The 27,189-nt window shown below is 50.9% G+C and overlaps 1 protein-coding gene across 3 annotated transcripts; it reads left to right on the top strand.

Annotated features, from left to right (window-relative positions):
- Positions 1-27,189, top strand: LOC118157794 (mothers against decapentaplegic homolog 7-like). 3 transcript variants are annotated; one of them, XM_035312272.1, is made up of 5 exons: positions 1-87; positions 226-1,467; positions 2,201-2,254; positions 6,635-6,706; positions 25,269-27,189. In XM_035312272.1, the coding sequence occupies exons 2-5, from the start codon at positions 981-983 to the stop codon at positions 25,805-25,807; spliced, it is 1,152 nt and encodes a 383-aa protein (XP_035168163.1). In that variant the 5' UTR covers positions 1-87; positions 226-980; the 3' UTR covers positions 25,808-27,189. The 3 variants fall into 3 exon arrangements, with proteins under 3 accessions (XP_035168163.1, XP_035168162.1, XP_035168164.1); XM_035312271.1 differs by having other exon boundaries at positions 6,632-6,706; XM_035312273.1 differs by lacking the exon at positions 6,635-6,706.

Below are 27,189 nucleotides of genomic sequence, written 5' to 3'. Positions count from 1 at the left end.
GGGGAAGGAAGGAAGGAAGATAGAGGATGAAATAATAATAATAATAAAAAGATCCAGACGCGCCGGCAGCACGGAGAGGGTCCCCATGTAAGCACGGCGCCGGGGGAGGAGGCGGGTGGCAGCGGCCCCCCCGGTACCCGCGAAGCAGCGTGAAGAGCAGCACGCTGCTGGGGAAGGAAGGACACAGCCCCACTTTTTTTTCTTCTTCTTTCTTTCTTTTCGTAGCAGCCGGATCAAGACTCTGTGTGTGCGTGTGGATTAAAACCTTTGGGAAGAAGGAGGAAAACACCAAACCCCGCATCAGGACGACCTGGGCTTTCAAAAGGGATACAACACTCTGGATGCGCTTATTCTTCTCTTTTGTGACAGATGCTTAAATCGATTCCGACGGCCGAATCTTAGGGTCGGTGGTGGTTTTTTTTTTTTTATTTTTCCTTTGTTATTATTTTTTATTTTTATCTCCACCGTTTGGGCTCGCTGTTTTCTTTTTAATTCCTTCGTTCTGCCCCGAGTCGCATCCCTGCCGGCCCCCACCCTTCCCAAGCTGGCGGCTTGATGGGAGCCGCGGCCCCGGGGAGGCCGAGGATCCCCCGCGGCTCCAGGCGCGCTCCGCAGCCACGCAGGGCTGCGCAGCGCCGTCCAGCCCAGCCCGCCTCCCCCCGCGCGATGCGCCGTGGCGCCGCACTCTAGGCGGCATTTTCGCCCTCTCTCCTTTTTTCTCCGGGGGGCGAAGCGAGACAGAGAGGCGGCTCCCCCCTCGCCAGGTTCCCTCGCTCTTCCTCCGCTTTTTGCCCCCTTTTCCTCGCACCCTTCGCGGCGGGCGGCGGAGGAAGCCAGCGCGGAGCCTGGCGCATGCCACAGCCCTCCTCGGCCCCGCCGCCGCCACCGCTTTCCCCCCGCCGCGACCCGGCTGCCGGCCCCTTCATGCGCGGCGGCCGACATGCCCGTTTTGTAGCCGGAGCCCCCTCCTCTCGTCCCGCATGTTCAGGACCAAACGCTCGCTGCTCGTCCGGCGGCTCTGGCGGAGCCGTGCCCCCGGCGGCGAGGAGGAGGCGGGCGAGCCCGGCTGGGCGGCCGAGGGCCGGGCGCATGCCGGCGGCGGGGGGCGCGGGTGCTGCCCCGGCAAGGCGGGCAGGGGCGGCCGGGCGGCCGCGGAGGCAGAATTGAAGGCGCTGACCCACGCCGTGCTGAAGCGGCTGAAGGAGAGGCAGCTGGAGGGGCTGCTGCACGCCGTGGAGTCCCGCGGAGGGGCGCGCACCCCCTGCCTGCTGCTGCCCGCCAAGGGTGACTCGCGGCTGGGCCAGCACTGGTACCCGCTGCCCGTGCTGCTCTGCAAGGTGTTCCGCTGGCCCGACCTCCGGCACTGCTCCGAAGTCAAGAGGTTGTGCTGCTGCGAGTCGTACGGCAAGGCGCACCCCGAGCTCGTCTGCTGCAACCCGCACCACCTCAGCCGGCTCTGCGAGCTAGGTGCGGGACGGGATGGGGTGGGATGGGGATGGGATGGAGATTGGGATGGAGAAAGGGATGGGAATGGAGAAGGGGATGGGAATGGAGACAGGGATGGAGATTGGGATGGGGTACGGAATGGGGTCAGGGATGGTGATCAGTATAGGAATAGGATAGGGATGGGGATGGGGACAGGGATTGGTATAGGGATAGAATAGGAATAAGGATGGGGATGGGGATGGAGATGGGGTTGGGGACAGGGATGTGGACAAGGATGCAGCCACACGCCCTCCCTGCCCAACCCCCCTCCCTTTAATACCCCCCCCCCGCCCCCTTACAACTAACTAACTGGGCAACGCGGCATTTTCTTTTTCTTTCTTTTTCTTTTTCGGATTTGAGAGGGGGCGGGGACCCCCCCGGCGCTGTCTGCCCGTCCCGCGCGGTGCCGGGGGATTAGGGGCCGCCTGGCGCAGCCGGCCGGCCCCGGCGCTGCCGCGGCTCCGGAGAGCCAAGGAGGCCCCGATCAGACAGCCCGAGCGGCAGATAGCAGGGAGGCTGGCGCCAGACGGCCCCTTTTGTTTATCTGACAGCTAAATATCAAGGCAATCACCGCCTCGCTGCCCTGCCTCCAACCCCCAGAGCTAAGACAAACAGTTTTGCTAAAAGAATGCCACTGTTATCATAAGTTCCTATCTTTTTTTTTTCCTTTCTCATGGCTCTACCTTTATTTTTCTCTGTACTTTTCTAATTCCAGAGTCTCCCCCTCCACCGTACTCCAGATATTCAATGGATTTTCTCAAACCAACGGGTAAGTGGACCTTTTTAAATGCAAGCTGCTGCTTTCAGATAAAAAGGGAGAACAGCCCTTTCTCAGGGAAAATGTCTTTGTTACACTGATGCATTTCGCTTTTGGGCTACTTGGGTGCCGGGGTGCCTTCTGGTCCCCCCGGAAGAATTAAGGTGTAATTTGTCTAAGAGAGGCGTTGCACAAAGTCTGATTTTACAGCTCTGCCAGGAAACTCGAGGAGGGATCGTGGCTGGCTCAGGCTATCGGGCTGGCCTCGGGAGTGAGTGGTTTGGGAAGGCTGTGCCGGGAAAAACGCGAGGTTGGGGCTGCTGCCGGCTTCTCCCAGTCAGCAGCCCCATGAGTGTCATGCCCAGCCACGGGTGGTTCATGCTGGTAATGGCAGTTGTGCAGCTTGCACCTGCGCCTGTCCAGAATTTGTAGGAATTTGGGAAATGGTGCAGCTCGTGCAAGCAGCTCCTTGACAGCTGGGAGCCCAAATGAGACCTGACAACTGGGCTTGGCGGAAATCTTGTTGTGTTTTAAGGGAGCCTAATCCCATGTTGTCAGGCTGAGAAAATTAGGAAGGGGTGTGTGTGTGTGTCAAAAAAATAGTATTTTTTTAGCCCCATTCTGCATGCCTGTTGATTATAACTGAATGTTAGGGTGCCAGGGGAGAAGCCCATTTGAGGCTGGCACCAGCTCTTTTGCGGTTGTCTGCATAAACTCTGGGTTGGCAGCGAGCTCGACAGTGTTAGATAAATAGGGCTGGCACAGGGCAGGAGGAAAGGTGGGGAGAGTTGGAAGTGGGGTGAAACCAGGGAGGGGCAGCTGCTGTCTCCCCAGGGATTAGCAGATCTGGAGCGCGGTGTCTTTGGGACAGTGCCCCCCTGTCATGCCTGGCAGCTGGGGGACAGCAGGGCAGGGAGTCAAAAATCTGCAGACCAGCTCTAGGTCTTTTTTTTTTTTTTTTTTTTTCCAGAAGAGCAGTTTCCCTAAAATTGCTGCTCTGCAGTTTCTCGGGACTGGCTGCCGCTGGAATCTGGACGAGTCCCATGGGACTGCCTTGGTGGAGTCAATCCTTTCGTTTTCAGGCTGCCCTCAGTTGGTTCTTAAAAAAGGAAGGAAAGGAACCCCAAAGTTAGGGTGCCTTTGGGTGTCTGGGGTACCGCGGTGGGGTCCCATCCTGCCCAGTGCTCCCTTGGAGCACAGTGAGGCAGGACGTTGTAACGCTGTAGGCTTTTCCCCTCTGCAAACTCTTAGAAACAATAACAAGCCTCTCTATGTCATGTGGAAATAAGCAATGCTGTTTAACAAACAATTGGGTTGAAAAGCATGAAATATTTTGCCTCAGTGTGAAAAAACACAAGATAAAGGCTGATGAATGAACGAGGGTATCAGGAGGAGGCTGAACATCCCAAGCATGTGCTGCTCACTGCTGGGTTGCAGAAGGGTTGTTCCGTGACAAGCAATGAGGCCCTGCTGGGTCTCAAAGATTGGTGGGTTTGGGCAAAACTGTCATTATTTCACCTGCATGGTGGCTGGACAAGGGGGTGCTCACCCCAAAGCATGAGGTGTTTAGATGTCTTCCTTTGTTGCCCTTGTTTCTCCCCAGCGATGATCCTGGCATGGGACACAAACTGCTCTGCAGAGGGTTCAGAGGATGCCTGCAGAGAGAGCTGCAGAAGAGAAGGGTTAATGACTGCCTTCGGCTTCCTGTAAAGATGCTAGGATAAATCTATTAGCAGGGTTTAAACATCCAATCTGCCTTTGCCAGGACCTCATTTTCAGTTAGTTGAGTGATATATTTATTCATTAGCAAGTGTTGACATAAGGTAGTAAAATGTGTGTAAACAGAAAAGCTGCAGAACATGAATGTGCCATTTTGAAAGGAAAAGTTATTCGGATCAGCCAATAGGAAGTGATTAATGCTGCCAATCGGAAACGCAGAAACAACTGGGTTACTCACCAAAAAGTCCTCATTTTTTTCTTTTTGAAAGACAAATCCATTTGGCAGTTGAACTCTGACTACCAGGGCATGCGGGGCTGCGGCAGGCACCTCCAGAGCCTCTTGGTCTGTCAGCATAGGTGACTTGCACAAGCTCAGGCTTTCCATGCGCTTCCTCTGCAGCCTGTGCCAAGGCGGGGAGGGTTCCATGTCCGAGCATCCCTGCCATCCCCATTGCAGGGCAGGCCTGACCTGCAGGGTGATTGCAGGGTGACCGCCATTTCCCACCTGTACATTCAGTAATGCTAGCCACGGCTGGGAGGGATGGTAGCTGGCGGTCAGATGGCTCAAAGTCCTTCACCTACCCGATGCGTGCATCTTCGGATGCCGGTCCACCCCAGGGACCTTGGGTAGGAGCAGTGCCTCCACTTAACTTGGGCGACTTAGGAAAATTACAGTGCCAATGGAGCTGGGGACATGCACCCAGTAGGAAACTTGTATTTTTCTATCAAACCAGATGGTGGTAATAAAAATATTTAGGTGCCTAGTGCCGTGTTTTATAAATGCTTCATGTGAACAGCCATACCTGTGCCAGCGCAGGGTCTGGCAGTGGTCACCAGTGTGCTCGGTGAAATTATGGCTAATGTCTTCTGGTGCTGAGGAGGCTGTGCCATTTGCTTTAGGAAAGCAGGGTGCTGGGGTCTGCTGTGGCTAGTGAAATGCCTCCTTGGCTTCTGTGTTGATTTGATGTTCGTATGCTTTTGGGGTTGGACTAGATGATCCTTAAAGGTCCCTTGCAACTCAAACCGTTCTGTGATTCTGATTCCCTGACTTTGCACAGAGCACAAAGGTCTGCTCTTGACAGATGTGTTACTTGTGGGCAGGCTGTAGGTATGGGCCAGCTCGCTTGGATACATTCATCGAGGAGAAGCTATAGGTGAGGACTTTGCTCATTCCTTACCTGGGATGTCCCCAGGGGCTGGTGACAGCAGCTGGCATGGGGCTGAGCCCGCAGTGCAAAGCTGAGCTTCTGGAGGCACGTGGCAGCTCAGTGTCCCCATGCCCCTGCAGGGGCTGCTGCCTGTGGCTTTGCTGGAAGTAAGAGGGACAGTGGTGCCCTCAAATAGTTCAAGCAGATATTCTGACCCACTGTTAAGCAGGACAGGAGCTGCGAGGGGCTGTATCCGTAGCCCACTCCTAGCCTTGCTGAGCCTGGCTCAATGCTGGTTCTGCTGAGCAGCCATCCACGGCATCCTGTGGGCAGCTTTGGAGGGGCTTGGGCTGGGCTGGTGCTCACATGCTGTCATGGTGGTGCCAGAGCATCTGAGGGCAGGAAACCTACTGAGGTTTTGCTCGCAGAGCCAAATGCCCATCTGTGGCATTGATTTTCATGGGAGTCAGAGGTTTGGCAATTTCCAGAAAACAGTCGGCACCTTGCAGGGTTGGGCTGGTAGCCACCGGGAATAATTGGACATCTCTGTGATGGTTTTATATTGCAGTAAGGGAATTGGGGGAGGAGATTCCGATCCGGCGACCTCTCCAGTGCTGAAAATAACACAAGCTTGAGTACCTCTTACCAGCAAGAGCCCTTGGCTAACGTGGGTGATAGGAAGAGTGCGAGGCTGGAACCATCTGTGTTTTAGTGCAGTCTGCCAAGGAAGGTTGTGTGAATTTTATGGACTTTTCCTCTTGCCTTCATCTCTGCTCAGGCACAGCATGCCCCTGAGCTCATGTTGCATGCAGTAATGACCAAAAAGCTGGAGTTTGCCTGTAGGAGCAGGGGAAGCAGATGCTTGGGTGGCTCGGGATGGAGAGGCCCAAACCCTGAACCCAAAAGCTTCTCATGTGTCACGGGAAACTGAGGACGGGATGGGTAATCTCACCCTGTCCCTTTGGTTGGTGGTTGGAGGGGTGGGCCCCATGGGTGCACGCTGTGCTCCCAGGGGTGGTCAGCGGTGGGTGAGGTCTGCAGCAGCTGGTGGTGACAAAAACTGAATGGGGCAGTACAAGCTTAGACCGTTTGTGGCAACAGGGCAGTGATGAGACTTTTCCGTTTCAGTTCCCATTCTGGTGAGTACAGGTGTTGACTGCATTAGGTGCATAAAGCTGCAATTTAAGCATTTTGGGAGCTCTGTCAGCTCCGTCCTAAGGAGGACAGCCTTGATTTCATTACCTGGTGACTTGGAGGATGGAGAGGTGGCAGTCAGTCTGTAATTTTTGCCAGTCTATAATCAGCCTAGGCTGGTGATTAAGTGCAGCACGGAGCCTTGACTGAGGCGATGAGTTAGGGTGGATGCATCTTGATGAACTACTGTGTCTCTGCAGACAATTAGTAATCGCTTCCTGTTAAATGCTTTGGAATGTGTATTAATGTGTGTTACACTCATGGCGGCCCTGGGAGCCTGAAAAGAAGCGCATGTATATTGATTTCTTCTTCTTTCCCTCCACTGCAGCAGATTGTCCAGACTCTGTGCCTTCCTCCACTGAAACAGGGGGAACTAATTGTCTAGCCCCTGGGGGGCTTTCAGGTAAGATGCCTCTCGTTGACCTTACTTCTGCCCACGGGTCTCTCCACCACGCTACTTTGGGTCTCCTCGGCCGAGGGTCCCACCTGGCTGAGAATGGGTGTGGGGGGGTTCAGGAATGCAAGTCGCTGAGAAAGGCATGCTCAAAGGGGGAGTTGGATTTCGTTTCAGTAGCAGCTTTGCTCGCAGAGGATGTGTTGAAATCCCAGGCAAATCTGTCCCTCCCTGAAAGCCTGTATTTCCTTTGAACTCCAGCCTTACGCTCCATTAATTTAGGAGCAAGGCAGGAAGAGGTGTGTTGGGGAAGGTTGAATGATGTTGGCCGTCAGTTTGGTCAGATGCGTGGTTTATCGGAGCAGGTGCGGGTGTCCCTTGCAGAAGGGGTTGGTGTCGAGCTGTCTGGCCCGGTTGGCGGTGGTGGCACCGCTGTCTCATCCCTGGGACAAGAGCCAGTCATCCCCGGCCAGGCCAGTCCTGAGGCTGGGCTCTACGCGTTGGTGCTGCCAGGATGAAAGCAGTTGTGTATGCTCACTGAGTGTCTGAAACCACGTACCTGCATGTACTCACTGATGTTGGAAGGTGCTCTCTTGGTTGGCATGTCTCCCTGATTTATGGTTTGTGGAGCAGTGATGCAGCTCATTGCCCTGAGACTGGAATTTCAGAAATGTCATCGGCGGCCGTGCGTGCGCACGGGTCTGCATGTCTTTCTCTTTCTCCAGGAATTGCATTTGGTGTGGATGTCTTTAAGTGAGCCTTGTGTGTTTTTCTTTTGGTTTACCTTGTCTGTTATTTGAGAGGGGAACATAGTGTTTGTTCAAAGGCCCTAATGAGAATTAATCAAATGGAGGGGTAGAGGGAATGGAGCAACTTGTTGCTGCGCTTTTTTTTTTTTTTTTTTTTTTTAGCATTGTGAGATGTTGGGTTTTCCTTTTTTTGCCATTGGAGCCTCTAGCTTTAGGGAAGGCAGAGAAGAAAAAAGGGACTGGAAAAAGAAAGGAGACAAGGAGCAAAAGAACACAATAAGGATGTTCTTAGATTTATATTTTTTTTCCTCTTGACATATGCCCATTGCAGAGGGGAGGAGAGAGTTCAGTTCCACAGGATACCACATGAAATAAGCAGAGGAAGTACTCGCTTTTAAAAGGGGGCTTTCTGAAAGGTTCAGGCTATTGATAACATCTCGTCTGTCTGCTCTGCTCCTGAAGGGAAGGAGGGAGGTGGGGGCCTGGGCTGCAGGAAATCAGCCGGCTCGCTCTGAAGGGCGGTGAAAAGGGAGCTCCAGTGCTGTGCCTTGGGGCAGGGGGCTGCTCCGAGGAGCTGCATTAACAGAGCCCCCCCGCCCCCAAAAGAAAGCGCCATCCCCCCTCCGAGGGCATTTTTTTTTAAATTTATTTTATGTGATTGGATTTATTTTTCTTCTCTTGGTTATCAAAGGTTTTCCCCCCCAAAAGCCTGGAAACAGAACCTTTTACGATCATTAACCACTCTTTCCTCCACAAATGTAATTGTAGCCATTTAGTTTAATGAGGAACTGATAGGAGAGTTGACTCATGGAGGGATATGGTTAGCTACACAAGCCATGAAACAAAGCCGAATGCTTCCACATGAAAGAGCATTTGTTTTGAATTTGGTCTGATTTACTGGCATCTCCACTCCGTGCACAGAAGTGCAGCGCTGAAAATTCCCAACTGGAGAAACCCAGTCGAGAAAGGAAAATAAATGCAGTTTGCAGCATTTCTCTAAAGTTAACCTTCTCCTTTTTTTTTTTTTTTTTTTTTTTTTCCCCTGGAATATTTTAGTTAGCAGAGGAGTGCATGTGAAGAGGGCATTAATGAGTCAGGGTGTGCTTGGAGCACTTCACCTCAGGGACGAGCGCTCATCTGGGTTTGGGAAGGTGCGAGCTGCAGAGGCCTAATGGAAAACCCATCCTCCAGTCTGCCTTACAAAGGCTTTAAGAAAAGCCACGAGACCCCCATTTCTGTCAATTCAGAAGCTGAGGAGGAGGACGTGGTGGAGGGATGGTGGCCGTGTAGATCTGTAGCACCATGGGTACCTGGAGTGGTTGCTTTGGGCAGCAGATGCCTGTGTTGTAGTCACGTTCAGAACCGGTAGGCTTGGTCTAGCTTCTCGAAGGCAGACGGGTAGGTTTGGTGAGGCAGATCACTATCGACACAGAGAATTTGGGCAGCAGGCCAGCCCGGGGTTGACATCCATTCTGGCAGGAAAACTGCATGGGGCTTTGAGAAGATGAGGGCGTTGTCAGAGGAGCATGAAGAAGGAAACTGAAGCAAGGATCCTTTGATGAAGGGAGCCGCAGGTCTGGCTGATGGCAGGGCTGCTTTCTCCTGGAAGCCGAAGGCAGTTTCATTGATGAATACCAGAGGTGCTGGGAGAGCATGTGGCATGGCACAGCATGGCACGGCATGGCATGGCCGGGGTGATGGATGGAGAGCGGCATCTGCAAGTGTTTCCCCTGCACAACCACCAAGCTGAGCTGCTCCTGTCCTGCCTCCGTTAAAAAAAAAAAGTGGGGGAGCCTAAAGTCAAAATGCAGTCACAGGGAGTCCCCCACAAAGAGACGGGCATCCCCAAAATGCTCGGGGTGACCTCCCTTGTAGTGGAGTTGTGCTTTGACATCATCAGTGACAGCGTGTGGAAGGGGGCAGAGTGCAAGGGATGGGGACCCAGCCACACGACACCTCTGTGACCTAGCTGGCTTAGTTATAAATAGGGAAGAAAAGAAAGAAAAAAAAAAAAGGGTGGGGATGAGGTTTGTTCCAGAGGTCAAAATCAGAGCAGAGAAGCCCATGGAGCCTACATGCAGCTTGGCTGGATATTAATGCAGCGTCAGCTCATCCTTGACCCCGTGCCATTCCCCTCGCCTCTTCTCAGGGCACCTCTGCTGTCTCTCCCCTTCTGTCCCATCCTCCAGCCCGTGTCCCCTACCTTACTACCACATATCTCTCTTTATTGTTATCAGTGGTCACTGTGTGGGTAAGCTAGGGTGTCGCCCACTGAGGTGGTTTTGTTCAGGTGCTACCAGCCCAGGTCCTTTGTATCCCTGACGTGGTTGAAGCACAGAGAAAAAATATCCCATTGGAGATAAAAATAATGTCTCTAAATAGGAGGCAGAGCATGGATTTTCCTGTGTTCTAAGCTGACCTGTTCCCAGCAGATGTGTTTGGTTATGACTGTGCTTTCAAACAAGCAAAGCTGCACTCAGAGAGCCCGGGGGTGACCAGTTATGTGATGGGTACAACCCATGGAGCAGCTCTGCTCCAGGAGCCATCTGACAGTGCTGGCTGGTGGTGGGGTGGTGCTGGGTCTCCGTGGGATGTGGACATGGTGTGTGCCTGTCCTGGACATGGACATCTCCCTCTTCCAGCCCTGCTGGTGGCTCTTGGCCGGCGCAGGGTTGTGGTGCCCATGGTGGGTGAGAGGGCAGCTCTCCTGCGGGACAGCTGAATGGTGCTGGATCTGCCAGCAAAAAGAAGCTCTCCAAGAAGCCCAGGCCGTGATGCAGAGAAAGCAAGATGAGCTGGCTCGTATCCTTGCCAACTCCGCCACTTTTTTATTTATTTTTATTTGGGGTTATTCATAAAATACCAAAGGCAAGAGTTTACCCAGCCTTCAGCCTGCGCTTGGTAGCACCTGTTGACTCGCCTGGACTTTGGAGTCGCCTCAGAGCCTCCCGTAGCCAGCGGACATTGCGTAATGGTGCTGGGTGGGCGCCAGCCCAAGCCCGCCATGGATTGAGGCTGGGTGAGTGAAGCCTCAAACTCTCCCTCCCACCTCCTCCGCTCAAGGAGTGCACCGGAAAGATGGGGAAAGACCTGGAAAGTTGGTTGGAGGCTGGAGAGGCACCAGCAGTGCTCACCTGGGAACGGACCGTGCAGGTCTAATGAGCTGCTTTCCTTTAGGTTTGATTCAGCTTTGCCGCAGAAGCACTGCGTGAGGCTGAGTGACATTTCATTATGGGATAGCGGGCAGGCCTGGAATGTTTCACTATGCCTCTGATCCCCGCTGGTATCTGCTCGCCGGGGAGAAGCACCTTGCCTAAACCCGCAGTTATTCGTGAGCGGGTCCCTCTGCTCCCCCCGGCACAAGCAGGATCCTGAGTGGCTTCTCCGGCCCAGCCATGGCTGTGCTTTCCTGTTCCCAACCCCAGCCTTGCTTTCCCATTCCCAACCCCTCTTCCACCTCCCTGTAGTACAGAGTTTATAACCTCCTGTGAAATGCCTTTATTTACAAATTGGTATCCTATTATAATCTGAAATTGAGACATCTTCCTGTGTAGCTAGGATTGTATATTTGTTCCAGGGATAAACAATTGCTTGGTATTTTTGTTTTCAAATCACTTATTCTGGGTTTATTTTTGAGCATATGGCCCTTTACTTTTTTTTTTTTTGGTTGTTTCCAACGCCTCATGCTGTTGCACCCTTCCTTCTGAGCCTTTGTACTGGGTCTGGCTGCAGAGCAGTCTGTGAGCGGCGTGAGCCACCGTGCCTGGAGCAGCTCCCACCAAAAGCACATCCCTGTCCTCCGAAGGACAAGGTTATCAGGGGTTAACACATGGATGAAAGTGCTGGAGCCTCTGGAGCAGAGCAGGCTGCCTGCCAGACTAGGAGCCTCGCGGCTGCCTTGCACATCATCTGACCGTGGCAGAGCACGGCTGGGCCAGCGGCGCGGGGAGGGGGGAACTGGTGCTTGGCACCAGCCCCACGGCTCTCAGCCCCTTGCCTCCTGTGGGCTTTTGAAGTGGGCTCTCACCCTGGGGGCTGCCCAAAAGAGAGTGGGACCTGTTGAGTAGTTGCTTTGAACTGCTCTGGGGCCCAGGGAGGAGTTTTGGTGCTCCCCTAGATGTTGTCCCAGGAGGGGTTAAAAGCCAAGTGATGGCAGGAGCGCTCAGCCCATGTCACTCCATCCCCCTTCCCAGCAGCAATCCCTGCTTGATCCATTTGCGTCAGTGCCATGGGATTTTTCTAACCAAATGGTGCCTTGGGAGCAGTCGGCAATAAAATGCAAAAGAAATCCCGCCGCGAGCGATGTCTGCGTGGTGTCCGGGGAGGGTCGCTGCCTCTTATCTTGCTCGTCGTTGCCACACTGAAGGGGTTTGCGGCTCATTTTGGTTTCAGGCAGCTGGCTTTTGGGCCACTGGGCTTTCTCCCGCAACCTGGGGAGGAGGAATGAGAGTAGAAAAGTGAATTTGGAAGCTTGGTGCCAGGGAGGGGTGTGCCTGCGTGTTTGCCAGAGAGCAATCCAAACCACTGTCTGCTTGCAAAATAACGTGTACCGATAAGCACCGGAAACCTGATCGTTGGGGACATTTAAAACTAGACAGGACAAAAACATTTGTACAGGAGCAGTCCTGAGCTGGCAGAGACGGGGCCTGAATCTTTTCCATCTTCGCTGTCTGTGATTGGGTATCAGTTACACTATAGGAACAAGTAATATTAACACATGCATTTACCCGCTGTGGGGATGGGGGGACACAGTGTGATGCTGTTTTTAAATACAGAGCCCGCGAGCACCAGCATTGGAGCGTTGTGGCGGGGGGGAAAACGGGGTGTGCACCTTTGGGGGGGGCACAAACATGGGGAATATGGGATGCCGCCGGCGCCCCCCCCCCCCCCCGAGCTGTGCAAGAAGCAGGTGGGCCAACGGCCGCACTCGGTGGGTACCATATGAGGCCAGGCGTGGGTCAGTGCCAGCCCCACCACTGTCCCCGGCAGGATTGAATGACCCATGCCACAGCCTGGCCACCTGCCTACTGTCACAAAGTAGCTTCCTTTCCAGTTTATTTTCAGTGCCAAAATATTATTAATTGCTGATGCACACTCTCTGTTTTAGTGGCGGCGCGCAAAGAAAGGCGAGTTCAAGTTGACCCCCCCCGCCCTTGCTTTTTGCCGAAATCCCTTCGTTTTGCCTGCACCTGGCTGAGGATGAGCCACGTGCCGCCAGTCAAGTGCTGTGTCCCACCGCTCTTGAGGAACAGGGCAGCACAAGCAGTGCAGACCCATCCTGGGTGGTGCGGGGGCCAGCAGGATGGGAAGGTGCTCAGCGTCACACAGGATGTCTGGCTGAGGGCTTGTGATTAGCTTTTATTTTTATTTTTTTATTGTTTTTGTTTTAAACTTTTAATAAAAACAGCGTGCTGGGTGTGTTGGGCAAGCGGTGCTGCCCGTCAGGCTGGGGGCCGGTGGGTGACCATGGTACTGGCAGCCAGGCTGCCACTTTCTCCACAGATTATTTTATTTTATTTTATTTTATTTTATTTTATTTTATTTTATTTTATTTTATATTTTTGGCAAGAAAGGAGCGGTGCATCCTTGCCCAGGGGAAGGCTGGGGCTTCTCTCTGTGCTCTAGACCCACATAAAAGCTGCTCCTCCCGGCCCTGCATCCCGGGGCAGGTGCAGGTGGCCCCTGGTTGAGGAATGGAGAAAGAAAGTGATAAGGTGCGCCCCAGGATGCATTGCTCATGGCCAGCCATTCTCTCCCGTTGCTTTTTTTTTTTTTTTAACCTTTTTTTGGGTAGCCTTTTAAATCTGTGGTGATAACTTTCACCCTGTTAATTAACAGGAAACATTGGGACAAAACAGGAAATTACATCAGTCTTCTATGAGGAAAGAGCCAATAAAAAAAAAAGAAAAAAAATACAAGAAAATGCAGTTTAGTGAAGGGGAAGAAAGTGCTGGGGGAGGAGGAGAAAGAGAAGAAAAGGAGAGAAAAGGAGGCACCTTTCAGAGGGAGGCAGTTCTAGTGCTTTCTTTTTTTTTTATTATGTTGAAAAATATTTTAATAGCAGGGTCACCTTTGCCTGAACGTTATGCTCGGCCACGCTTCTCGACTTACTGAAGAATCTTTTCATGACTTTTCTCAGCTTCCTTCCCCAAACTGTGAGGCCTAGGAAGCTTTTGGCTTGGAGACTAATTTTGATTTGGCTGCTTAGCCCTCAAAAGTGTTCCCCACCCAGTGTCATTATCCTGGTTTTAGCTTGCAAAAAAAAAAAAAAAAAAAGAGCAGCTCTGTAAGGGCTGGCTCAGCCCTTCTCTACCCTTTTAACCTTGTTGCACAAAAAGTGTCTCAGCTCCAGCTCCCATCCCTGTTCCCTGGCTCCTGCCGTGCCCTGGGCTCTTTCAGGGCTGCCAAAGCCCTGTGGGGTTTGCAGGATGCTGGAGGTATCCCTGGGTGCAGGGCTGGAGCGTGGCTCCCTCCCTTGAGGCTCCTGTCCCCAGTGGTATGCAGAGACTGACCGTGGCTCATTTCTTGCCCATTTCCCCCCATTCCTCCTCAATCTCCTCTCCTAGTTTCTGCTTGCCACTGTGCATGCCCACAGCCACCATCATGCCTGTGCCCTTCCTCATCCTCGAGGACAGAGCAGGGCATCGGTGCTGGGTTTTGGCGACTGAAGGCTCAGTTGCCTCTCCCTCACTTTTTAGTGTAAATCACTGGCCCTCAGCATGCCCACACAGCTTTCCAGGGCTTTTTCTTCCAATGGGGCAGGTGGGCAGGCAGATTTCTGCATTAAGCTACTCGCTCAGGAGTGCTCCAGCTGCTAAGCCTTCAGAGTATTGTTGCAAGTATGTATATATATGTGTATATCATAAGCGAGCAGGAGTCTATGAATGGTAATTTTCTTTTTGAATATATTTTGTTTGTAGAGCTGCCAATGCTGATTAAATAAGTGCTGGCTCACAGTGGGGAGCATTGCGGTGGCGCAGCTCCATGGGGCAGAGCTGCCCCGCACCCCGGTACTGCTGCCACCACGCCCATCCCCACCATCCCCTCCTGCTCAGGTGCTCCTTAACCTCTGAAACAGGCTGATTTACGGCTGAGAAACCCAGGTACCAGGGAGGTGGTGAAAGTTCAAACATCCTCTGCTTTTACAACCAGTGGAGTTGGCTCCGGCCCCGGTGACTCGTGGTGCTGAAACCGATGGCTCTGGCTTAGAGATACTAAAAATTCCAGGCTCTGTTGCCAAGGGGGAGCTCCTGCCCGGGCTGCCCGCACTTTGATGTCTGCCGTGAGGTTGGCAGTGAGGGGATGTGCCACAGATATCTGCAACAGGGCCTGCAGGAGAAAAGAAAAAGGCAGTCCCACCGCGGGGCACTGAGAAAGTGGGGGGGGAGGTGGAGTGCAGCTTGGCTGCCCGGTACAGCCACCCGGATCCCCATGGCTGGGTTAGGGCACCCCCCACCTCCCTGGGCCAAGCGGGTAAATAACCCCATAAAGCCATGCTGTGAGCGGTGGCACGGGAATCGAGTAACAGCAGTTTTATTTGGAAAAGGAGTCGGGAGCCTGAAGTTACATCACTGTGTTTGAACTGATGAATTCATTTTCTTTGGAAGCCAGGCTGAGACTTTTTAGCTCATTATAAGGAACAAACTCATAAATCTCAGCACAGAGAGGCCTGCGGTTTTTCTGTCCTCTGTCACAGCCCCACAGAGCGAGCGTGGAAAATGTGTTGCAGGTGTCACCAGGCTGGTGTCACCTGGGACGGCGCAGCGAGGTGATTTTGGGGGCAGAAAGCAAGCATTTTGGGCTGGGGGAGATGCACCGATGCATGGCAGCAAAGCAGGGCTTCTCCTGGGCTGGTGAGGATGCTGCCTCAAGTGTCCCCTGTGCCACCATGCTGCTGGACAAAGCCACCTCCTCCAGGAGCAAGCAGCTTTTTGGAGCTTTTCACCTGGGTGTTGCTTGCTTTATAGCAAAGCACTGAAACCTCCAACAGCCCTGGCGCTCTGTCTGCAAAATGGAGGTGCCAGCTCCACCAGAGCGCCGTGAGGGTTAATTATTTAATGAATGTAATATTCACTATAACTGCTCAGCATTATTAATCCAGAGCAAAGTGAGAGGCGAGGGGAGTGGTGTGTGCGTGATGAGGCAGCTCCTCGCTTGTGAACTCCGTCCAAGCGCCCTTCGCCAGCCCTTGGGCACTTGGCTTGCGCCCTGCCCGCGGGGCACTGGCCAGGGGGGGACGGTGCCATCCCTGTGTCCTGTCCACGGCGACCCAGCCCCGGCATGCCCATGCGTGAGTGGGCTTTGCCACATGCTCTTAGGAATAGGCGTGATTAGATTATGAAGGCAGACAGAAGTAATGATTAACTTTTTCAGTCTGCATGCTGTCTCCAGTCTGGCGCTGGGTGTTTTTTTTCCCCCTAAGTAGGCCCTGGCCCCGAGTCGACAGGGTATTAGGTTGTAAAGAAACACAGAAGGAATGAAGGCAGGGAGGGGAGGGGAGAGGGGGGTGCGTTTTCCATCAGATCCGGGAATGGAATTTATTGGCAAGAATGCAGTAAATGCTCCAAATGCCATCCCAGCTAAACAGTTTTCATAATTGTTATGGAGTGGGGCTGTGGGGGGCACATCGGGCATGAAAAGGACTTTTGTTCCAGCCGTGCTTTTCCATGTTTTACATCCCCACAAGAAGCCTTTCCCTGCCCTCCAGGAAAGAGCTCTGCATGGAATGGCTTTTTATTTATTTATTTATTTATTATTATTTTTTTTTTTTTAGGGAAGTGTCTGATTTTAGTCTTGCAATAACTTTGGGGAGAATTACAGGTCAGTGTGCTGCAAGGAGAGGATTTTTTTTCATTATGAAAATGAGAGCGGCAGTGATGCCCCGTGTGTGTGCGCAGAATGCACTTAGGAAAAAATTGTAACACACATAACACACATCTGGGTATTAGGTATCAGTTTGGAAATACTAGCCTAGTATGCATCAGTTTTTATTAAGGCCTTTACAAACCCTTTAACATGTAACCTGCATAGCTACATGTTGTCAGTGGGGAGAATAAAATGTGGAGAGCCGTGGCTTTCCCGGGGGCTGCATCCCTGCTTGCTGGGGCATCACCGGGACTAGATGGCAGCAACCGTCTTATTGGTTGAGCTGTGCTTTTATTTTGAATTGCAAAAGCCTTTTAAGATCTTCATCTCCCAAAACTGAGCTCTGAGGGCTGTGTTCAGGAGGGCCGTGACCCCGCAGCTTGCGGGACCTGGTGGCCTCTGATGGCTTTGGTGGCAATGGTGGTGATTTATCCCCACGCTGAGAGGGTGATGGGCAGGTTGCTGTCACTGGAGAGGGGATTTTGGCAAGCTCAGCCTCGGGTCTGCTTTGCGTGGTTGTAACTCGGGAGCCCTTTGTGTGCTGGTTCTTCCTTCTCAGAAGGTTTCTGGTTCAGCTCTGAGGTGGGCTGAGGTGAAGAAGGGGTGTGCCCTGCTGGAAGCCAGGCAGGGAGGCGTTTGTTCATCACCGCCGCCATCTGGGGCTGGGACCAGCTCTGAGTCACTTGGCGGGTGCATGGCACCACTAAGGCTTGCTGGGGTTTCCTGCATGTTCAGGAGGAGCCTCTGAAATCTCCTGAAACCTCCCTGATTGTCCTTAAAATGGGATCACACAGGCTTGTATGAAATGCATGCAGACAGGGTGCAGGGACATGTGGGAGTGAGGACAGGGGCTGTGGGAGCATCCAGGAGCAAGCTGCTCCTCCAGGGAAGTGTCCCTGCCACCTGGGAGGAGAGCAGTGGGGACGAGTGATAAAAAAGGGGTCTGGGAGGGGTTTGCATTAGGACTTGGGGGGCTCCGCGTGCAGCATCTGTGCCCTCATGCTTAACCACAGTGTACAGCCCACCCGGCTCCCGCACGTCGGGCAGGATTTCTCTTTTCTTTTTGGTCTTAAAATCCCCCAGGATATTTCCCCCCGCCCCAGGAGGGGTCTCCCCTGTCCCCCTAGAAGGCCTCCTTCTTCCCACTCCATCGCAGGCAGGGCTTGGTGAGGCGCAGGGGGAGGGATTCCTATTCTGACAATTTCTGAAAAAAGAGAAAAGTTTCCCACACCTTTGAGGGGTGCAGAAGGAGAGGCAGATAAAGAAGGTTCTTTAATTTAAAACTTCAAAAATAATTAGACTGACTGTATACTAAACAACAGCAAAGAGGCCCACTTACTGTAAATATTATGAATGGATTTGGCTGGCTTCTTCATCCCCACCCTTCCTCTAAGGGTTTTCTCTGAGCTGAGTCGAAATTCGGCCTTCAGACAGCACAGTACTCTATAATTTGCATGGCTGATGAGGCCCAAAGCCTGGTACAGAGGAAACTGGAGTCAGCTGGCTCCTCTCTAACTGCTGGAGACAGGCAGACAGGTATTTTTGGTGTGTGCATGTGTATTTTTTTCCCCCTTGTAGCTGCAGCAGACTCAGACCAGTGGCTGCAGCCTTGCTGGCTTTTAAAGAAAGTAGGCACAAGAAAGTTTCTTCTCTTCTTGGGTAATTTCGAGCCATGGTAATTGATTAATCACTGTAATTAGACAGTAGCAATTACTAATAAGATGTTTGTGAATCAAATTTCTGGTTTGGTGGACTCCATGAACCCGGCAGTTTCACTTCGATTCTTTCTTTCCTGTCCCTGTTCCCCACTGCCCCATGCGTGTCCGCACCTGGCTGTGAATCACGCTGTACTCCTCATGCCTCAACTGCCCTCCCAGCCCTGCCTTCCTTCTGCCACACCACTGCCCACCCTCGGGGCTTCATAGCAAACCATTCCTCAGTTTGCTCTTGTGCCCCATCCATGAATTAAGCCCTACGGTTTGGGGCTGGGTGCCAGGTTGGGTACCCCAGGAAAAGGCTGGCCCAAGGTGCCACCATGCTGGGCTGGAAACTGTAGGGGATGTCGTCGGGGACCTGCTATCTCCTCTTCTTGCCATCCAACCCCACCTCATTTTGATGCTGATTTTACAAGGGGTTTTTGCAGCCCTGCTGGAGGTGATGGGAATTCCTTCTTGGGTCCCAGAGGATGCCTGGACCGAGCAGAGCACTCCCATTAATGCAGGGGAGAGCTGCATCAGTCACTGCTAAATGGGTCTGAACCAAAGCCCTGGTTACAAACATCAAACATCATTACAATCCCAGACTCTTTCCCACAGTGGCTTCTGCCAAATTTTATCCCGTGTCCCCATAAGACTCAAAAGACTTCAAATCTGTTCACAGTGACTCGGCTTCTAGACACTAGCCCTTAGAAAAATGGATGAACTGAGTGCAAAGGCCTTCCATCCTTCCCCAGGCAGTGAAGATGGTTTGTGATGGAATAGAAAGTTGGGGTTTCACCAACAGAATAGAGATTTTCTTTTTCCAGGCAGGGAGATTTCGTGTTGCCGTAGTAAAAGTAAAGTTTTTGGGAAAAACTCAGGACATCAATTTTTATGCAAGGTTGACTTATTTTGAAGAGCAAGGAGACATTTAAGTGATTGGGTGGGCAACTTGCTAATGAATTAAAGAAATAATTTTAAGGCTCTTTGGCCAGCATGGTTACTGTATAGGTTGAGTAATAAGAAACTGCCTAATTAGACATAGACACAAATTTAAGGTCTAGCCTGTCGATCCGCAGATTAAGGACTCTGTAAGTACCTACTGACACAATGGGCTGTAATGGCTCCTAAAGAGATGTTATGGTCTATCGTGTCAATAATCCACAGATTAAGGGCTCCCTAAGCAAGTGTTGACGTGACCGTGTCTTTGGGGGCTCTCGTGCTGGCAGGGGGCATGTCCCTGGGGGCCACCCCAGAGGTGGCTTGGGTGGATGCATGCCGGGGGGGGGGGGTTATTTTCTCTGCAAACAACAGTAGTTTAGCACGTGACGATCCCTAAATTAGCCTTTCAGAAATCATCCGAGCCATCAAAAGCAGGGGAGCGAGGAAGCCGGCGCTGTCTCGCCCTGGTGTGCAGTGAGATATAAAAGGTTTGGGGCAAACATTCCCGTGGGCGGTGTCTGCAGGCTGCCCACAAGCTCCAGTAAAGGCACAAAGACCCTTTTCTACAGCAGGGTATGTCCTTTAATATGGATTTTTCTTTGCTTTTGCAAGGCATACCTGGAAATCTGGCTTTGAAGGGTTTTTCTGGACTTGTTTTTTTTTGTTTGTTTGTTCCCCCACCCAAGGACCCTGTGAATTACCCAAGAGATTAGAAGGGAGGTGACATTTCCCTGTTTCATGCCTATTTGTCTTCGCTTTGATTAGCTCTGTGGTTGCACATCATGCTCACTGTTCTCCTCACCTTGATGCAATTCCTGTTCCCTTCTCGAATAATAGTTCAGTCACGTGTTTTTCCTGAGATCCTGCAAAAAGGTACTTACAGTGACATGAGGGGCAAAATTGCAACTGCAGTGCCCCAAGCTGGTCTGAGAGACTCTCAAGAAAACACAGAGGAGCATGCAAAAACCTGTACAGAGCCAACATGAACCACTCCTGGCATTTTTTAAAGTGTATTTACTCGTGGTCTCAGTCTTGGCCCCGACCAGACGACACATTGTGCTGACACCAGTCCAGCCTTTTTCTTTTTTTAAGCACAGATGCCCTCTGTGTATGCTGACAGATAAAGGAGGAAGGGCCTTTGTTTCATCTGTTCTTCAGCGCTTGGTGTATGTGGACTTTAATTTATCCACCGTCTCTGCCCATTCGCACTGTGTTGTCAGTCATGGATGCAGGGTCACCACCGTGAGTGGCTCGGTGAGGGTACCCAAAAGAGGAGCCCTTCATGGCCTTGACAGGGGAGGTGATGGCGTGGTGATTGGGTGGGAAATCCCAGCCCAGACCTCCCAGAGGAATGAAGAAGGGGAGGACATGATGGTGGGAAGCTTAGGAAGAGCACCAGGAGACCCTGCAGGGCAAAGCTGCTGTTAAAAAGAATCAAGACACGTAAATCTCTGTGGTTAAAACACTTCTGCAGTTGGATAATTTAATATACTTGTAGTCCTAATATCACTGATAAAATATCCAATTACAGGTATTTAAAAATCTAATCAGGAGCGCCTTTGCATTCCCATTTTCAGCTAAGAGCTGTTCCTGTTACAGATTCCAGTGACGATCTAGATAGCTCCTGATTCGATCAAATGGGAGTAGTCCAGGCGGGTAAGATAGCGCAGTGTGCACTCAATTTGCTGTTTTCCTTAGAAGTCGGTTGATTACAGGAAAACCTTTAGCTACGTCAAAACAAAACAAAGTAAAACAAAAGATCCCCTTCCCACCTCCCCCCTGATGTTTATGAACTTGGCACCGGGACAAGGCTGAGATCTGAAAACCCGCGAGAGGCTTTGCTGGCCGCAGTGTTGCTGCCTCTGGGCAGAGCCTGGAAGAAGTGCACAACTTTTGGGGGAGAGAGAAAGGGGGACCCGCTCCTTCCCCTCCTCAACCATCAGGCAAAAGCTGTGAGCAGCAGCGAGTGCTTGGTCCCTGTCTTCTGCAGGGCTCGGCTTTTTCAACGGCTTCTGGCACTCCTAATACCAGCCCAGAGGGTATTAAGGTCTGGATAGATGGACTGGAAAACATGAAAACATCTAGCGATGAACAGGAGGGATGGAGAGGGCCAATGCACATTTTTAAACCAAAAATTATGTTCAGTGTATTTTTTTTCAATACAAAATGGCCTTTAAAAAAAAATCAGACAGAAACCTCTCCTGAAATTAGCTGAAATGGCTCAGTTCCTGAATGAAAAAGAACTTCCTGGTCCCCTCATAAAACTGACAGAACTCTGAAAGAAAAAGTACAGATGCAGATGACACGGTTTCATCATCCCGAAGCTGTTGATGTGTCGAGGAGCAAAGCCGCTTCACAAATTCCTTGCTGCTTCCAGAGCAGCTGTGATGTGAGGTGCGAGTCTTCTGCCGCGACTTGCAAAAACCAAGCACGGGGTACTCAGGCCCCTCTGTGGAGTCAGTCTCCCTCATCCACTTTCCTCCATGGCGCCAAAGCAAGAGAAACCCTGGCTCTGGCCTTTCATCGAGCAGTTTTGAGCAGGACTTGATAATTGTGAGGGTCAAGGCAGGCGGTGGGAAACCTCACAGTCTGTCGAACTGGTTTGCATGTTGGAAAGGAGCTGGGGTGATGCTTTCGTGGAGCAATGCTTCCTTCCCCTGGGATGGGCTGGTAGAAGTCAGGATGTCCCTTCTGGAAAGTTCAGAGGGTGTCATCTGGCTTGGTAGAAGAAATGAGAAAAAAATGTGGTTTTCGTGGGAATGTGGTGCTGAGTCAACAAAATCTTCTTCAAAGACATTGGCACCAAACTGCTAAGAAATGTTGCCCCCAGAAGTTTGGGGTGCCACACTAGTGCCTTGATTTCACCCCTCCATGCAGAAACGTGCTCTGCTTAAGCCAGTGGTTCTCTGTAGATGTGACTATGAGTGATCAATATGACTAATTCTCCAAATTCCTGTGGGCAGAGGCTAGCTTTATTTTAAGGTACTTATTTTTTATTTACAATAAGTTTGCACAATGCACTGGGGGGGGGGCTTGATCCTGATGGGGCCACTAGGCAAGCTGCCTTGCAAACCATAGAAATAATAATAAACTAACGATAGCAGCAAATGGAGGGGTGCTTAATAAGAAAATAATGGTGTGCATGTTTCTAGCATTAAGCATTATCATTGCTGGCATATGGGCGTGCTCACAGCTTGCTGGGACTTTTCCAGGCATTTAGAAAGGGATGTGTTTGCGCTGAGGAGCTCATAAAAATGATGCTTTTAACTCAAAACTAGAATCCCAAAGTGTTTCTCAGCTGTTTATGTACTGACTCATGCAGTGACCCTGGTTCAGCCAGTGCATGGTACGCTGGCAATGGTAGCAGGTGGCCCATGAGGACATGCTGCAGGAGATGTGGCCCCAAATTTCCCAGGATCTGAGGATTTGTGCAAGTTTGCAGCAGGGCTTTCTGCAGGAGGTGGCATGGGACCATGAAATGACCCTAACAGGACGTTTTGGGACTTTTTGGAGCATTTTGCTTCATTTCTGTGCTTAGCCCAGCCTGTGGGCATTGCCATAAAGCAGAGCCTTTTGTGGAAAAAAATTCCATCGCCGCCGGAAGCGTGCCTGCGTCACTTTTTCCTTCTCTCCTGCAACTTCTTCTCCTGCCTCCGCTGCCTAGGCGATGCCACTGGCTTTTCCCACCCATACTCCCTGATGATGCCAAAATGGGGGGTGTGGGGGAGCTCCGCTGGGGTCCCAACAATCGTGAAAAGCAGCTTTGGTGGTGGCTGGCTCACCGGGCTGTCAGGGAGTCCTGACCCTCTTTATCTAGGCTCGACCCATATATTCTAATGGCTTTTTGACTAGACATCCAGTCAACAGCCAAATCTTGCAAACAGAAGATGCTCTGGCATATTTATACTGTGCACTGGCACTGGCTTGTTTAAAAAATCACCGATTACCTAAGACTTGTCCTTGAGGTTTGGTCACCCCATGTCATTGAAAACCTTAGTGGGATTCATTCATGAACTTCTAGCCCTCCATAAAGGTCTGTTAATTCATAGCCAAGGCAGTTTTCTTTTTCTTTTTGCCTTTTTTTTTTTTTAACACAATGGCAATTAAATAACTCTTTGTAAGTTGCAATGAGCTACTTGTTAAGTGGTCTTCACTAATGCAAGCACAAACTTGAGGTGAAAAAGGCTTTTTTTGCAGCCCCCCTCCTCCTGAAAGGGATGCTTTTATGTTAAAGAAAATAAATAAAAACTTACAGGAATTTCAGCAGGGTTCAATGGCTGTTGCTGCAAAATTCCCTCAACTGCTGTAAAGCAAAAGGACCTGCAGGCTCTAGGCATTGATGGCAGGCTCTGATTAGGTGGGTTGGTTGCTTGGGTTGTGCTTTTTTTTTTTTTTTTTCAACCTAGCTTTACTTTCACTAGCTCTTTAAACAAACAGCTAGTTAAACCATCTTTAGAAAAAAAAAAAAACAAATCCACTCCTCTCTGCGCATGTACGCAAACAGCAGTTTTGCCCCCCTGCCCGAGCAGCGTGGTGCCTGATGCTTCTCTGGGGGGAGGCTCCCACGGCTGGCCCCAGCTTGCCTCTGGGATCAGGGCTCAGGGAAAGCCGCTTTTTTAACAATTAACTTTTTTTCTGCCATCAACCAAACTCGTTTCTTTACTTGGGCAAAACTCCCGCTGGCAGGGAGGGTGCGGCAAGGAGGGGGCACAACCCAGCAGGCGCCTGGGCAGCTTGCATTACCCCCAAGTTGTGCTTTTTTTTTCCCAGGGGAAACACAGTCCCAGGGGTGTTTCTTGATAAACACCCTTTTGGGGCATCCTCTGTCAGTGGAGGGAAGAGGGGTGCTGGCACCCCGTTCACTTAGGGCCGAGGTAACCCAAGCCAGGCCACCCATTCCCTCACTCATCCCCTTTCTCCAGTGGTGCCAGGTTTCAGCAGGATTGAGTTAGAGGAAACTAAAGTCCTGGGAGGCACCAGCAAGGGGAGGTGGACAGACAAACGGTGGCACACCTCGACCCTGTGGCGTGATGCTCTGTGAGGCTGTCCTCTCAGGGACCCCCGGCCCTGCTGGCTCTGGGGGCTGGTGGCCGAGCAACCCTCCTGCTGCCAGCCAGGTGCGCTCAGGCCCGGTTTTAATAGCTGCCTCCAGCAACTGCAGAAATATTTTCCTTGCTGGCAAAGAAATGAGGAAATTAAAAGTGTGCAGCTGGAGGTATTTTTTTTTTTAAGAGCACAGTGCCGTGCTTTAAACAGAAGGCCAGAGGAAAATGCCTGTGCTGGGGAAGCAGGTTTATTAATAGCAAAAAAGTACAGAAAAATACAGAAAATAAGGCAGAGTGCTCAGTCGGCACTGTGGTACCTCATGGTGCTTGGCTGGGGAGGCCTCTGGGTGCTGTCCCCTGCTCACCAACCCGTAGCCCGGGATGGATTTTTGTATTATTATTATTTTTTAAAATACAGTTATAAGGATTAATAGTTCCCAGGTCTTAATATGCCTGTGAAGGCTGGGAGGAATTGCACTGGGCTGGTACAGATACTCCGTCAGGGAAAGGGGGTTTTCACATTTCTCAGCCCCCCCACCCCGTTTTCCTCCTCTCCCTCCCATGCTGTACCCTCACTGCTCACACAGGGTTAGGCAGAGAAGGAGTTGAAAAAACGGGTTAAGGGAACTAACTTCAGGACTGCTCTTGTGGGTTTTTGTGACTGTTTTTGTCAACAAACGCAAGGCTTCCGGTCTCCACCCTGCCACTGCAAGCCACTGTCTGCCTGCTCTTCCTGCAGGCTGCCTTCTGCTGAGGGCCCGGCCTGGGCATCCACTGCCTGAAAGAGCCCCCCCGGTGGGGCAGCTGAGCCCTGGACCCCCCTGTTTCACTGGGGTGACCTCCAAAGCGTGTCTGTTGGGTGCAAATAAAAGTTTTTAGGGCACCTGGTCCTGCCAGATGCAGCTGGCTGAAGCAGGAAGGGTGCTGCTCAGCCCCGGCAGTTACGCCTAGGGTTTGGGCGAGGGATGGAGGCACTGCGGGTGCTGCTGGTGCCTCGAGCTCCTTTTGAGGAGAGGGAGCTGGTGCTTTGGGCCCTTGTCTCCCACCAGAACCAGGCACTGAAGCATCACAGCAAACACCCAAAAGTGGGTGAGCGTAAACGGGCTTAACTGTGGCTGTCACACATTGCTTTCGGAAGCAGTGGCTCTGTGCTCATGGAGATCATGAAAGTGAGAGCAGGCAAGCAACCTTGTGGCGTTGTATCACTTTTGGGTCATATTACCCCCGCAGCACTCAATTTCTCCTCTTCTTCCTTTTTTCTCACCTCCTTTAGATTCCCAAGTTCTTCAGGAGCCAGGGGATCGGTCACATTGGTGCGTGGTGGCATACTGGGAAGAGAAAACGCGCGTGGGTCGGCTGTACTCTGTTCAAGAGCCCTCCCTGGATATCTTCTATGATCTACCTCAGGGGAATGGTTTCTGCCTCGGACAGCTCAACTCGGACAACAAAAGCCAGCTGGTGCAGAAGGTCCGCAGCAAGATTGGGTATGGCATCCAGCTCACTAAAGAAGTGGATGGCGTGTGGGTGTACAACCGTAGCAGTTACCCCATCTTCATCAAGTCGGCCACACTGGACAACCCCGACTCCAGGACGTTGCTGGTGCACAAAGTGTTTCCAGGTTTTTCCATCAAGGCTTTTGACTATGAGAAGGCATACAGTTTGCGGAGGCCGAATGACCATGAGTTCATGCAGCAACCATGGACCGGATTTACTGTTCAGATCAGCTTTGTAAAAGGCTGGGGCCAGTGCTACACGAGACAGTTTATCAGCAGTTGCCCGTGCTGGTTGGAGGTTATTTTTAATAACCGATGACTCGAGACAGAGTGGACTCATGACATTTATATTACTTTGCTGCTATTATTTCCTTCTGAGTGCTTGCTTTTCATGCAAACTTTTTGTTTTGTTTTGTTTTTTCCTGTTTTGAGAAATAGCTTATGGAAAGATTTTTGCCTTGGTATTTTGATAAATATATATATATATTTTTAAAGTGTGAATGACCAATAACTCAGAAGGGCAAAAGAAGGGTGCAGGGGGTGGGGGCAGATCTCATACGATAATTGTTTCCCACCTCTGAAAGGATTATCCTATGCGATTGAGGATCGGGAAGCCGCTTGCTATTTGTTATGGCTCCTTCTCTTGGATAACACGACAGGAGACCCCTATTTTTCATGCACCACCTTCCCCTTGCCTCTGGCCGTCCCCAGTGGTGGTAACACCCAGCTGAGACCCCTTCCCCAGCGATGCTAACCCCACCTAGCCGCAACCAAATGATGGTGCAAAACCTTCCCAGCCAAGTCTTTACCCACCCTTGTCGATTTTTTGTTGTCGTTGTTGGTCTGGCATCTCGTCCCTGTGTTCATCTTGTCCACCACAAGAACATGGGTGTTGGGGGAAGTCTGCCCATCCTTCCATTGCTTTTTTTATTGTCATGGATTGATGCAAGGGGAGAAAACAACCATGAAGAAACCGTGCATGGCACATGCTTTACAATTTGAGCTGAGATGCGAAGTGACAGAAGCATAAGCTTAAAAAAAGAAGCAAAGCAAACAAACAACAACAACAACAAAAACAAAACAAAACAAAAAAACAAATGGGGAAAAAAAAGTGTTCACAATAGTTGGTCTGTTATAACCTGCTTAGATTAGGTTATCCCGGTACCATCGTATCTGGAAATGCAGTTGTGCTTTCATTTCTTCTTGAATTCATACACAAGTATGATACTTTTACACTGTTCTTAGCTCAATGAGCATGTTTAGACCTTAACATAAGCTATTTTTCTAAATATAAAGGTTTAAATGAACAAGAGAGCATTCTCATTGGAACTTTAGCATTGTAGTGCTTTGGAAATAAAACAAAAAAAAGACTCCTTAAAAAAACCCTGAGATTTATTGAAGAAAAAAATGTATTTTATGTTATATATAAATATATTATTACTTGTAAATATAAAGACGTTTTATAAGCATCATTATTTATGTATTGTGCAATGTGTATAAACGAGAAAAATAAGATGCACTTTGCTTTAATATAAATGCAAATAACAAATGCCAAATTAAAAAAAACAAAAACAAACAAACAAACAACAACAACAGCAACAAACACGAGATTGGTGTTTTTTTCTATGGGTGTTATCATCCAGATGAATGTTTTTTCTAAAGGAGTTTATGTTCCATTGAAAAATAAAAGCGTACACTTGA

Source organism: Oxyura jamaicensis, assembly GCF_011077185.1.
Source record: "Oxyura jamaicensis isolate SHBP4307 breed ruddy duck chromosome 11 unlocalized genomic scaffold, BPBGC_Ojam_1.0 oxy11_random_OJ72260, whole genome shotgun sequence".
Classification (NCBI taxonomy): Eukaryota; Metazoa; Chordata; class Aves; order Anseriformes; family Anatidae; genus Oxyura; species Oxyura jamaicensis.
The sequence above is the reverse complement of the archived record's forward strand: the minus strand, read 5'-3'. Positions and strand labels throughout refer to the sequence as shown.